Source organism: Bubalus kerabau, chromosome 7 (genome assembly GCF_029407905.1).
Source record: "Bubalus kerabau isolate K-KA32 ecotype Philippines breed swamp buffalo chromosome 7, PCC_UOA_SB_1v2, whole genome shotgun sequence".
Taxonomy (NCBI): domain Eukaryota; kingdom Metazoa; phylum Chordata; class Mammalia; order Artiodactyla; family Bovidae; genus Bubalus; species Bubalus kerabau.
The window spans coordinates 87,562,818-87,577,703 of record NC_073630.1 but is presented as its reverse complement, the minus strand read 5'-3'; the positions used below and the strand labels follow the sequence as shown (position 1 = coordinate 87,577,703).

Sequence of the window (14,886 nt, the reverse complement as noted above, 5' to 3'; positions counted from 1 at the left end):
CTGTCCTGCATTGCAGGCAGATGCTTGACCAGCTGAGATACCAGAGAAGCCAGACTAAACCTGCTGCTGCTGCTGCTAAGTCGCTTCAGTCATGTCCGACTCTGTGCGACCCCATAGACCCAGTTAAATCACTTTAGGATAAAAAAATTGTAGACAGATTTCGTCTTGGCTTCCATAATTATACACAGGTAATATAAATCTGACCTTTGTTACACCCTTGCTAAATGATCTTAAATATAAAAAACTGAACTTTTAATTACTGAAAAACAGATCTGTACTAGCTTATGTTTTGAGACTTCCTCAGTATCCTTTAACTACATAAATCAGCAGTTTCCAAACTTTGGGGATTTTACATAAAGACCAGTAAAATTCAAGAAAAAAGCCTAGATTAGCCAACTATTTAGGGCGTCCCTGGTGGGCTCAGACAGTAAAAGAATCTCCCTGCAATGCGGAAGACCCAGGTTCAATCCCTGTGTTGGGAAGTTACTCTGGAGAAGAGAATGGCAACCCACTTCAGTGTTCTTGCCTGAAGAATCCCATGGACAGAGTCTGCGAGCTACAGTTAATGGAATCGCAAAGAGTCGGACACAACTGTGTGATTTACAGCCAACTATTTATTTTGCAAGTAAACAGTTGATATCCTAAGTTAATAACTGGAATTCTAGAAAAAACTTATTACCATTTCTTACTTTTTATTTCATCACAGATCAAGCTACATCTGTCTGCAGAATGATTTGGGGAACCACAAATTAATCTAAAAAACTTCCCCCCAAATACTTGTTTTTATTTGACCAGTTGACTCTATTCTTAGTTATCAGAGGTAAAATATTTCAGAGTAGTACTTAGGGAATCGGTTTTTGAACTGTACCCAGTGTTGACTTTTTTATTGTAAACTGCTTAATAGTAAATGTACATGGCCTTTTTTTTTTTTTTCCACTTTATTTATTTTTTTGGAGGCTAATTACTATACAATATTGTATTGGTTTCGTCATACATTGACATGAATCCACCACAGCTTTATTTTTATATTTTTTAGAAAAGTTTTATAATATCAAAATTTCTCTAATTTAATGGTATTAAAGCCATCATTTTCATGTCCTTCAATAACTTAAGTTCTCTGACTTTTCTTTCTTTTTTCTTTTTTGGTATTTTTCAGTTACTTACAAAAGCTAAACAAAACAGAAAAAATTCTTCAACAGTAGTGAGCCCACATTGCTTTTTACTTAGTAAAACCTTTATTACTTACTAGCAAACTTGGTTTTTCTGATTATCATCAGGTGACCTTCAGATGGCAGTGCTTTCATTTGAAAAAGATGATGATCATAATGGACACATAGATTTCATCACAGCTGCATCAAATCTTCGTGCCAAAATGTACAGTATTGAACCCGCTGACCGTTTGAAAACAAAGCGCATAGCAGGTAGAATTATACCTGCTATAGCAACATCTACTGCTGCAGTCTCTGGCTTGGTGAGATTATTATTCTGTGAAAATGTTGCTATATCATTGCTTCTTTCCTGTCTTCCCTATTATACCACCCCTAAACCATTCACTTGGAGATCTTAGAGAAGGAAGGATACTTATAATTTAAAACTGTAAGGTATTTCTGAAAATACAGTAATCTTGTATTTTGAACTTTTACAGACAATGCAAACATTTTTAAATAAGCTCCATTGAGTTAGAGTATAATTTTTCTTACAAGCAATAATCCTCTTAATCATCTTTGTATCTTGGCTATTATATGTGCTTTATTTTTCTTGAATAAAATGAACTATCCTAGACTTTGCACTTTGATAATATTAGATTTTAGTTCTTTGCCTTAAAAAAATGCTGTTCTCAATAGTGATTTGGATTTCTTTCGATTTAGTCTTTCCTTAACAACTCCTTAACAATTTAGAATCTTTAGGACCATGCTAGTTATTGTACTATACTGTAGTGTTACTCGTAGAAGCTATGTAGTTATTGTTCCTATTATTAAATGCTTTCAGACAGCTGTATTTCTTGAGTGCTGGTGTCTGCTTTCAAAGTAGGAAGAGTACATGGTCAGATTAATTAGACTTACAGAAATCTTTATTACTCTAGTCTAATAACTACTTTTATTCTCTACACAGAAATGCTTGAGAAGAATTCAGGAAAATTATATATGTGCAATTAAAGCCATAGTTAGTTTTAGGCTATTTATATAATCAGATCACCTTCTTTTACCTAGGTTGCATTGGAGATGATCAAAGTAGCTGGTGACTATCCATTTGAAGCTTACAAAAATTGTTTCCTTAACTTAGCCATTCCAATCATAGTGTTTACAGAGACATCTGAAGTAAGAAAAACTGAAATCAGGTATGCATGAAGGTCTGCTTCTCTTGCATAATGTGAATGAAATAGTTTTTTTTTACTTTTTAAAAGGGAAAAATAATAGCTTTATCTCTCCTTTTCCTCTCTACACATACATATCTTTTCTATCACTTCAAGACAAGGTCATAACCCCATCTTCATGTAGCATTTTTTTCCCTTTTTTTTAAATTATATAATTGACATGCAACATTAATTTACTTTCAGGTGTACAACACAATGATTCGACATGTGTATATGTTGTGAAATGATTACCACAATAAGTTCAATCACCATCCATTATCAAACATAGTTACAGAATTTTTCTTATGATGAGAACATTCAGGATTTACTCACCCAGCAATTTTCAAATATGCAATACAGTATTATTTATTAACTATAGTCACTGTGCTACACATTATATATATCCATGACTTACCTTACAACCAGAAGTTTGTACCTTTTGATTCCCTTTATCCATTTCGTTCACCCTCACCACCTGCCTCTGCTACTATGAACTTGTGGGTTTTTTGGTTTTTTCCTAGTTAGTTTTCTGGGGAAGAGAGATGGTTTGTTTGTTTTAAATTCCACATATACATAAGGTGATAAGGTATCCATCTTTCTCTGTCAGACTTATTTAGTATAATGTCTTCAAGGTCCATCTCTGTTGTTGCAAAAGGCAGAATTTCATTCTTTTTACGGCTGAATAATACTTCATTGTATATGACACCACAATTTTTTTTATCCATTCCTCCAAAAAGGACACTTAGATTGATTCCATGTCTTGGCTATTATATAAACAATGCTTCAGTGAACATGGGAGTACAGATACCTTTTCAAGTTAGTGTTGGCATCTTCTTTGGATAAATACCCAGAAGTGGATTTGCTAGATCATATGGTATTTCTATTTTTGTTGTTTTTGAAGAACCTAAATACTGCATTCCATAGTGGCTGTATCATTTTACATTCCCACTAGAAATGTACAAGAGGTTGAATTGCTTCACATCCTTGCCAGCATTTGTTACGTTTTGTTTTTTTGATGATAACCATCCTAACAGGTGTGTGATGATACCTCAATGTGGCTTTGATTTGTATTTCTCTGATAGTAATAATGAGCGTCTTTTTATCTACCTATTGGCCATCTGTATGTTTGCTCTGGAAAATTGTTCAGGTCATTTGCCCATTTTGTTATTGGATTGTATGCATTTTTTGCTATTGAGTTGTCTGAGTTTGTTATATATTTTGTGTATTAAATCCTTATATGTGGTTTTCAAATATTTTCTCCCATTTAGTAGGTTGCCTTTTCATTTTGTTGATTTTTTTTTTCTATGTGGATTTTGAGTTTGATACAGTCCCATTTGTTTATTTTTATTTTGTCACCTTTACTTTTGCTGTCAAATCTAAAAAATCATCACCAAATCCTAGAGTCAAGGAGCTTACCACCTAAGGTTTCTTCTAGGAATTTTATGGTTTTAGGTCTTAATTCAGGTGTTTGGTTCATTCTGATAATCGATAATTTTTGTGTATGGTGGAAGATAGGAGTCCAGTTTCATTCTTATGCATCTGGCATGAAGCATTTCTGACTAAACTAGCCATAGTATAGTCAGCACACTATTAATCTGCCACACTATTCAGCATTGTACTTTCTTATGTTTCATCTATGTTTGCCTAACTCGGATGAATTAGAAGCCACCCCTAGTGTCTGACTAATGGATAATGAGAATAAGCATCTAGTTCCAAAAGCTGTATGACAAAGCAGAACAATTCCCTGGGACTTTCATTTTTTACAGTTTAAACTGGTAACAGCAAAAAAATTTGAAAATTACCATCTTGGCAAGAGTGTGAGAAAGCTTTACTCTCATACATTATTGATGAGAATATAAAATAATATAACCCATATTAAAACATATACAGCACTATATTTCAAACTTGCATAAACGGTTTCACTCATTTCAAATGATACATGTATAGGATGTTCATTCTGGCATTGTTTATCATAGCCAAAGATTAGAACAACCCGTGTCCAATGATAGGAGACGGAAACATCCACACAGTGAAACTTATGCAGCTATTGAGAACCAAACTCTCTTGCTAAGACATACTGGTTTATAATGAGACATTGGAAACATAACAAGGTACTGATAAAAATGGTTACCTGTGTAGTGTACTGGGGAAGTAAGATTTTGGAATATTTTAAGTTATATTTTCCTTTTTTTTACTCACACATTAATATCTAGTTAAACCACAAATAGTGGATTTCTGGGTTTTTTTTTATTATTACTCAGGGAAAAAAATGTAAATGTTTTTGTTCTGAATATTTTTCTACAACAGAAATGGAATATCATTTACAATTTGGGACAGATGGACTATACATGGAAAAGAAGATTTCACCCTCTTGGATTTCATAAATGCAGTCAAAGTGAGACAATTATTCATTAGTTGCTTTGAGTCTGTTAGTTTTTATACATGATCTCATTAGTGTTCAGTCATGTCTGACTCTTAAGAGGTTTTTATAAATATTATTTATCAGAAATTTGCTCTCTTTTTACTGGTTGTAAAACATTGTCACAACCATTTTCTATTTGGATGGAGCTTTGATTGTTTTTCTTTTTGGTATTCATTTTTAGGAGAAGTATGGAATTGAGCCAACAATGGTGGTACAGGGAGTCAAAATGCTCTATGTTCCTATAGTGCCTGGTCATGCAAAAAGATTGAAGTTAACGTAAGTATCAAACATTGTATGCAAGAGATTCTTAGAAATTGAAATATAAGTTGGATGTACACTAGAAAATTAAGTATAGAGATTATTGAAGTTCAGATAAAAATACATGATATACTCTTATCTAATGACAGAAATAAAGACAGTGAATGTACCAAGCTCCATAGGCTGCCTTCCAAGTGAGATTTATAGGATTACAATATTCTTGTGAATTTATTGTACTTCTGAGTCAGCTTTGAAACTAATGGGCTTAGAAACCTGATTTGATCAATATACTAAGTAAAAGCAGATCCACCTCTTATGTGCAAGCACTGAGGATTAGGCTGGTGAAACTGAAGTATTAAAAAAAATGCCAATTGTTATTGTCATTCATTTATTCAACACATTTTTTCGAAGAGTGCCTGTTGTATCCCAGGTACTTTTGTGAGCATTAGGGATACAGCAGTGAGTGAAGCAAAGTCCCTACCCTTCTTGAGGAGGGACATGAATATCAGATGGTGGTAAGTGCTATGGAAAAATAAAGCAGAATAAAGGTATGTTAAATTGCTACAGTATATTGGTATGTTAGATAATCTTGGTAATCCCTCTGCCTGTCACATTTTGATTTGATAAGCTGACATTTGAGCAGAGATAAAAAGGAAGGGAGGGAGCAAAATCAGCCAGTCTTTACAGTGGTCTGCAAGGCCCTAAAGTATATGGTTCCCACTTACTCCTCTGAGTTCCTTTCATACTTCTCTGTCCTTGTTTCACAATATTCCAGTTATAGTGAACTCCCTCCTTTTCCTTGAACATTGCATTCTCCAGCATGGGACCTTTGATCTAGTTTTTCCCTTTGCTTACAACTCTTTCTGAGATGGCCATCTGACTAACTCTCACCTCTGGTCTTTGCACTTGCTAAAGAGGCCCCTCTGAACCCCATCTAATACTATATCCTGTCCAATCTCCCAGCCTAGCACTCCTAATCCCCTTTATTGTGCTCTACTTGTTCCCTTTCTCATAACATTTGTCACTAATAGTCACTATATTATCATCTCCCCCCACTAATAATATAAGCTTCATTCACAAGAGCAGGAATCTGTATTTCCCATCTATATATTCATTTTTTAAAAGCATTGCTTACATTTTGGGTTTTTTTGCTATGAGGTTTTTTTCGGGGGGGGGTGGTGTTTTTTAATAAATGATCTGTATTCTTTATCATTACCAACAGAGGTAAAAATTGTTAGGTAAATCATTCATTCATTTCCTTAATTATACGAAAGCAGATGAATTACTACATTTAAAAGTAAATTTAAACAAGATCAGATTCTTTGGACAACATAATCATTGAATCACTCTTTTATTTTACAGACTTTACCAAATTATTTGTCCTTGTTTATTTTTCTTAGAATGCATAAACTTGTGAAACCCTCTGCTGAAAAGAAATATGTGGATCTTACTGTGTCATTTGCTCCAGATGCTGATGGAGACGAAGATTTACCTGGACCTCCAGTAAGATACTACTTTAGTCATGACACTGATGAACAGAAGTTGTCTTAAATTTAAGACTACTTGATTTTGGAAAGAATGCACTTAATTCAGGAACTAAAAAAGTCAGCTCAAAATGCTATGGATTTCTCTTTGATAAAGCCTTAATTTAAGGGAACCATCAGTAAAGAAAGTACAGTGAAGAATTGTAAAGGATTTTGAAGCATAGTATATACACTCGTGTTGTGCTTCATATGTGGATGTGATCACAAGCAACTTTGAACTGGAATGGACTAGAAGAGATAAAACATCAAGAAATTTAAAGTTACAAATGTAATTATCCAAAACGTTTAATCTCATTTTATAAATTGTTGTTGTTGTTGTTTAGTATTTGAGGCCCATTTTTCTCTTCAAATAGTATTTGGCTCCCTACACCTTTCAAGATGAGGCTTTGAATTTAACATCAATGGAGGTGGGGGGATAGTAGCAGTGGATAAAGAGTAGACATTTAGAATTGTACAAATGTTACCTCTGCTCATTTTACCAGAGTTTGCTATATCACTGTCTCTCCAAAATAAGAATCTTTGTTGACAGCATCAGTGTCGTAAGTCATGATGACAGGTGTTAACCGGAACTAAATGTTAACAAGACTGTGTGAACTCTTGACAGCCCTCTTAGAGAATCCACAAATGCAAACAGATAAATATGGTTGGTCATTTGATTCATCAGTATGCCTTCTAATGTGGCTGTTTTATTTATTTGGAACTCTAAACCTAACTGTCATAGTATATAAGACTAAAAAGTTTTGTATATGGAGTGTCCTTAGAAGTTGATGAAGAGTAGAAATTAAAAAATTATCACTAGTTGAGTCTTGATTTTTTTTTCTTCCAGCAAACAAATGGACAGAAAAACAATTTTTTTTATTTTAAAGGGAAATGTATTATTTAATTCCTCATTCCCAGAAAGGGAGTTGACAAAGATGAAAATTTATTTTTTTAGATCTTTATTGATAGAAACTTTCTGTTTTCTGCTAGGAGCTATTGCAGGTATTCATAGAAATGCTTTCGTTAAAATAACATAAAGTATACTCAACACTGTAAACTCAGTGAAAACAGCAAGTGTTTCATTTACTTTCAGTGATATGTGTCCTAAAGCAATTGGCATTTCGTAACCACAGAATGTCATTTCCTTCTTCTAGCTGCTTTTCCTCTATTTTTCTGTTCAGACCATTAATAAGTACTTTGATAAATTAAAAACTGATTCACATCAGTATTAATCCAATTTGATATCTTTTTCTATTCCCTCCTTAACTTTCCTTTTATTCCATCTGTATATAGTTTAGTCAACCAGGCATATTGTTTCATTCTTTTGTAAAAGCATCATCCTATTGGGAAAATATATTTGGGAATGGAGATTGAGTTTGTATGATTAAAGGGTAATCTGCATTGGAGGCAAGGATAAGTGGACAGGATGAGTCTAAAGGAACTGACTACCTTTGAAATAAGCAATTAATTTTGGTTCGTCATATCCTTCCCTCTCACTTCATGTATATTGCAAACACAGTGCTTAAAATTAATATTACTTAAAAGTAAATTCAGGAATATCAAAGCTCTGTGGCTTGGAACATTAGAGGCTAGCACTAATAAAAGAACTTTCCTATAAGAAGTCTGTTCCACTTTTTTGTTTTGTACTCTAGACAGCAACTGATACTTTCTCGGTAGCCATTCAATAATTCTCAACTATGATCTAGTATCTTACTTACTCTATATAAATCTCTACATCTCTTCAGAAGTAAATTTAGAACAGAACCTGGCTATCAGTTCTTATTTCTGGAGATCAGTGCTTTAGCAGATATAAACAGAATCAACAAAGATTAAGTTCATTTTATGATTAAATGTGAAACCATTTTGTCATTGCTTTTTTTTTTCCTATGGGTAACAGTATTGCCGTTTATTTCTTCTATTTAGTTCTGCTAAACTGGAAAGCCAGCATGAATTTAATGACAGTTTTTTTTTTTCATTGTCTGTTTTATTTCTGTACCATGAGATCACTGCTGGTGATTGAAATACCAGGTGCAAAAATTAATGATTTGATTTTGTACAGTACCACTGAGTGATTTTTTACTTATTAAAAATAAATCAAGAAATTTTACATTATCATTGTAAATCCTGTTCTGAAGTTGACTCTGGAGATTCCAGTTTTACTATTCATTTTATGAGTAGTATTGTTTTGGTGTTTCCTAGTTTTCAAGTTGTGCAGTCATGGAGATGCAGCACTCACTGGATGTGGAGGGACATTACTTCCAAGTGCTTTTGGCTCCTGGAAACTGTTAAAACAATTGAGGGGGAAAATCTGGTAAATCCCAGACTGTTGGTCAGGGATTTCTAAAGCCCATTCATTACTTTATAGAGTTCATAGCAGTATGTTACTAATTTATAAGTTCCTTTAAATTGTCCCAGAGGTAGAACTTGGATATAGATGTGTATTTTTATTTTTTGTGTAATATGATACACCCTGATGGCGCTGATAAGGCATAAAAAATGTTAGCAGTGTTTAGAGTTCACTATTTTGTAATTGTAAAGTGAGATCTTAAGGGGGGAGAAAAATCTCTTTACCTAATACCTTTCAACTGCAGTGAATATTATCAGAAATTTCATTATGATTGTAAATACATAATCATTTAGTATACAGTCATTAGGTATTGCTTTAACTATTTTACTTTTAACAAATTCAAAACATAAATCAGGAAGTTGCAGTCTTGGGTGTCCCAGTAAGTAACCAGTCGATAATTTGTTTTTCTTGCCATGTCTTAGCTTTCTTTATTTAAGAAATATATATGTATTCATATATATACACATTTGTGTGTATATACATATTCAAAAGAGTACATAAAATACAAATACACAATTTTGGGAATAATTTTAAAGTAACTAGTTGTATAACAAGCTCTCAAATCAATACAAAATTGACAGCAACCCAGAAACTCCCCTTATAGTCCCTTCCCATTCACAACCAGCTTCCCCTCACATTAGCACTATTCTACCTTTTGTGATAACTGTGTCTTTGTTTTTATTTATAATGTTACCTCCTATGTTTGTACCTAAAGCAATACTATACTTTTGATGGTTTTTTAATTTTATGTAAATAGAATTATACTATATTTTCCTGCAAGATGGGATTCTTCTTTCATTCAACATAGGATTCATCCATGTTGTTGCCTGTAACAACTTTGTTCATCATCATTGATGTATAATTTACCTTTGCATTAATGTAACACTTCATTCATTCTGTTGACTGTGGACAGTGGGTTTTCAGGGAAGGAGGATCACAGTTGCACAGTGAACGTTATTTTATGTGTGAAAATCTCAGTCATGTCCGACTCTTTTGTAGCCCGCCAGGCTCCTCTGTCCTTGGAATTACCCAGGCAAGAATACTGGAGTGGGTAGCCATTCCCTTCTCCAGGGTATCTTCCCAACCCAGGGTTCAAACCCAGGTCTCCTGCCTTACAAGGCAGATTCTTTACCATCTGAGCCACTAGGGAAGCCCAAGAATACTGGAGTGGGTAGCCTATCCCTTCACCTAGTGCAACCAAGCTATGTATGCCTAGGAATGGTCCTTGATTGTAGGATATTTACATCTTAAATTTTATGAGATTAAAACAAAATTTTCCCTGAGCAACAGAGATGTTGTGCTTTTCTACTTTGCTCAACTCTGGTGTTAACAGGTTTGTTTGTTTTTTTAATTTTGCCAATCTTTTGGATGTGCAGTTATATCTCATTGAAGTTTTACTCTGCATTTCCCTAGTTGCTTGTGAAATTGAATACATTTTTATATGTTTGCTGGCCACTTTTTGTTTTTTTGTGAAGTGACTTTTCAATTCTTTTGCCCATTTTTTTGCTTGTGTTGGCAGATTTTTTTCTTCTTTGATTCATTAAAGAGCAGTATAAATCCTGTTCTTAGTTGGCTCAGTTCAGTTCAGTCGCTCAATCATGTCTGACTCTTTGCAACCCCATGGACTGCAGCACACCAAGCCTCCCTGTCTATCACCAGCTCCCAGAGTTTACCCAAACTCATGTCCATTGAGTCGGTGATGCCATCCAACCATTTCATCCTCTGTTATCCCCTTCTCCTCCCACCTTCAGTTTTTCCCAGCATCAAGGTCTTTTCCAGTGAGTTAGTTCTTCACATCAGACGGCCAAAGTATTGGAGTTTCAGCTTCAACATCAGTCCTTCCAATGAACACTCAGGACTGATCTCCTTTAGGATGGACTGGTTGGATCTTCTTGCAGTCCAGGGAACTCTCAGAAGTCTTCTCCAACACCACAGTTCAAAAGCATCAATTATTCAGTGCTCAGCTTTCTTTATAATCCAACTCTCACATCCATACATGACTACTGGAAAAATCATAGCCTTGACTAGACGGATCGTTGTTAGCAAAGTAATGTCTCTGCTTTTTAATATGCTGTCTAGGTTGGCCATAACTTTTCTTCCAAGGAGCAAGCATCTTTTAATTTCATGGCTGCAATCACCATTTGCAGTGATTTTGGAGCCCAAAAAAATAAAGTCTGCCTGTTTCCCCATCTATTTGCCATGAAGTGATGGAACCGTATGCCATGATCTTAGTTTTTCTGAATGTTGAGCTTTAAGCCAACTTTTTCACTCTCCTCATTCACTTTCATCAAGAGGCTCTTTAGTTCTTCACTTTCTGCCATAAAGGTGGTGTCATCTGCATGTCTGAGGTTATTGATATTTCTCCCAGCAGTCTTGATTCCAGCTTGTGCTTCATCCAGCCCGGTATTTCGCATGATGTACTCTGCATAGAAGTTAAACAAGCAGGGTGACAATATACAGCCTTGATGTACTCCTTTTCCTATTTGGAACCAGTCTGTTGTTCCATGTCCAATTCTAGCTGTTGCTTCCTGACCTGCATATAGGTTTCTCAAGAGGCAGGTCAGGTGGTCTGGTATTCCCATCTCTTAGTTGGCTATATAACTGCAAATATTTTTTCCCACTCTGGCTTGCCTTTCCCTCTCTTATGATGTTCTTTGATATAAAGAATTTTTTAATGGTTATTTACTGGAAAGTATCAAATTTTTTGTTTTAAGGCTAGAGTTTTTTGTGAATTTTTAAAAATTGTTCTCTGAAGCCACAAAGTCAAACGATACTCCTCTGTATTACCTTCTAAAGCTTTCGTTTTGACTTCCATACTTTAAGTTTTTAATGTATGAGGAATTACTTTTCTATATCCTAGGAAGTGCCTCATCACCATTTACTGAAGTCTCTTCTGCAGTGCCACCAAAGTCATGTGTCATATCCATATATGTATACATATCTTGCTGTATTTTTTGTTCATTTTCTATCCCTGTGCTGGTATACTGTCTTCATCACTATAGCTGATATATTATTTTTGATACTTGGTGGAACAAATCTTTCTGACCTGTGTTTTGTAATGCATCTTGCTTATTTTTAGCCCTTTGTATTTTTGTTCTCAAATTTCTAATTTCAAATATGCAAACCTAGCATGTCACAGTTTCTAATTGTCCTGCTGCAATTTTATATCTTTCATCTAACTGGACATGAAAGGCATTATTATTTAATAGTCTGTGTTTAATAATTCCCAAATCTGAAGCTCTCCTGGGTGCTCTATGTTTGTTTCTGCTAATTCTCATTATCTTGTGTTCTTGTATGTGTGGTTATCTTTACCTTTATGCCAATATTATATTTGAAGACCTGCTTGTAGGTCTTGAACAACACAATTGGAACTGAATGGGCCCACTTTAATGATATGCAGACTTTTTTCACTAAATATATCTTGTTGTTTAGTCGCTAAGTCATGTCTGGCTCTTTGCAACCCCTTAGACTGCAGCATGGGCTTCTCTAGTGGCTTAGATGGTAAAGAATCACCTACAATGCAGGAGACCCTGGGTCGGGAAGATCTCCTGGAGAAGGGCATGGCAACCCACTCCATTATTCTTGCCTGAAGAATCCCATGGACAGAGGATCCTGATGGGCTAAGTCCATAGGGTTGCGTAGAGTCGGACACAAGTGAAGCAACTTAGCATGCAGACTGCAGCGTACCAGGCTTCCCTTTCCTTCATTGTCTCCCGGAGTTTGCTCAAACTTGGATCCATTGAGTCAGTGATGCCATCCAGCCAACTCATCCTCTGTTGCCCCATCTCCGCCTGCCCTCAATCTTTCCCAGCATCGGTCTTTTCCAGTGAGTTGGCTCTTCACATCAGGTGGCCAAAGTGTTGAAGCTTCAGCATCAATCCTTCCAGTGAATATTCATGGTTGATTTCCTTTAGGATTGACTGGTTTGATTTCCTTGCTGCCCAAGGGACTGTCAAGATCTCCAGCACCACAATTCGAAAGCATCAATTCTTCAGCACTCAGCCTTCTTTATGGTCCAACTCTCATATCCATACATGACTACTGGAAAAGCCATAGCTTTAACTATACAGATCTTTATTGGCAAGGTGATGTCTCTGCCTTTTAATACACTGTCTAGATTTTTAATAGCTTTTCTTCCAAGGAGCAAACGTCTTTTAATTTCATGGCTGCAGTCACTGTCCACAGTGATTTTGGTCCCAAGAAAATAAAATTTTTTCCCCATTTCCACCTTTTCCCCATCCATTTGCCATGAAGTGATAGAACTAGGGCTATGATCGTAGTTTTTTGAATGTTGACTTTTAAGCCAGCTTTTTCACTCTCCTCTCTCGCTCTCATCAAGAGGCTCTCAATCCATGGAAATGGAACCTGTTATAGAGGACAGACTGTAAACTCATAGGCAGATTTTCAACTGTGCAGTGGGTTGGTGCCTAATTCCCATGTTGTTCAAAGATCAACTGCAGTTTGATTCCTAATATGATATGTTCATCTTCCATAAGACTTTTCATATGCTCTAGTAAGCACTTAGGCACTAGTAATTCAGGATATTTGTGACACAATTTCAGGAACTGGGATTTTTCTGAGTCATCCATGTAACTCAGAGCTGAGCTGACTGTACTAATACCCTTACTTCCTGTTAATCCTTAGTTCAACAATTCTTCAAACTTGGTATTGTGGACTGGGGTTACCAGAGCCAGAGCCCCCACCTCTTTGCTGGTACTACATTCTACCTTTGAATCCTTTGAATGTTTTAGCTTTGCTCAGCTTCTCAGTGACCTTTAGAAAATCTGTGAAAGCTCCCAGGGTACAAGTGCTCACAGATGAAGAATTCATTTCCTTTATGAATTTCTGTTTTCTCCCAGATACTAGCCTGATAATTATTCACTAACTTAGCTTTCTGATACTCAATACTTTTTCAAATACATTTTGTCCAACTTTCCTAAATATTTTCAAGTGAGAATGTTAATCCAAATTACTCAGCTCACTTTATTTCAAAATTTTCATTAGGGGTTGTTCCTCTTCAACTCTTAGGTTTTTTAGGAGAGTGTTTCTTTATTTCCAGCATAAAGTGTGGGTAATCCAACTTGATATTCTTTGTCTTTAAAGTGGAACACTGTGGGCTACTTACATTTAATATAATGACTAATTTATTTCTGACATTTTATTTTGGGGGGATTTATTTTTTGTCTAGGTTGTTCTATGGTTTTTCTCTATTGCTTTTTAAAATTTGTTTACTTTTTAAATTTCTGTGTATGCCAGGTATTATTAAACGGTTGTCTGTCAATTCTAGATATCCTTCTGTATTCTAGAACTTTGTAAACCCTATTTGTCCTTCATCATCTTGCTTACCTTAGGTTCCACAAATAGGGGACACTAGCAGGAGACTGGAAAGCTGGAGAAAGGGAGAAGAGACTTTGACTATTGGCATTTGGTTCCTGGTCATCAGTTTATCACCTCAGTAATGGCTTTTCTTCCAGTAATTGTGGTTGCTTCCCAGGCTCTACCTTTTTTCTACCTCTCTTCAGGGTATCTCTTCTAGATTTCCAGGCTCTAATAATCCTGTCCTCTTCCCCTTAGTAGTTGTGTCCATTGCTGACATTTTCAATTCTCACAAAACTTATTTAACCAATTCCTTCCCTTAAATTCTTTCTTAATATAAATAATATGGTTTTTCTTTTTGTGAATTATACATATTTTTTTCTTTACTATTTTAGTAAATTTTATCTTTTAATGATTAACTCTGTATTGCAACATGCATATTCAGATTAAGTCAGACTCGAGTTAATCATCATATTTACATTTTGGAAGATGATAATTTCCAAAGATGGCCACAGTGATATTTGCATGCTCATGTGCTTTTCTCTTAGAACCTTGCAACCAACCATCTAGAGACAGAATATTTTCCGTTACTTTGAAACAAGAATTTATAACTGGCTCAAGTAGTGCAATAGAAGGCAGCATATGTAACTGTACAACTTCCAAGGTT

General features: G+C 35.2%; 1 protein-coding gene across 1 annotated transcript in view; it reads left to right on the top strand.

Annotated features, from left to right (window-relative positions):
* UBA6 (ubiquitin like modifier activating enzyme 6) overlaps positions 1-8,666 on the top strand; it is an 88,678-nt gene extending 80,012 nt beyond the window's left edge. Inside the window, exons 29-33 of the mRNA XM_055588697.1 lie at positions 1,278-1,471; positions 2,211-2,338; positions 4,661-4,748; positions 4,957-5,051; positions 6,434-8,666. Coding sequence (XP_055444672.1) covers positions 1,278-1,471; positions 2,211-2,338; positions 4,661-4,748; positions 4,957-5,051; positions 6,434-6,584 — 656 coding nt within the window. The 3' untranslated portion in view covers positions 6,585-8,666. The remainder of the gene's footprint in view (positions 1-1,277; positions 1,472-2,210; positions 2,339-4,660; positions 4,749-4,956; positions 5,052-6,433) is intronic.
* Positions 8,667-14,886: the final 6,220 nt, after the last annotated feature.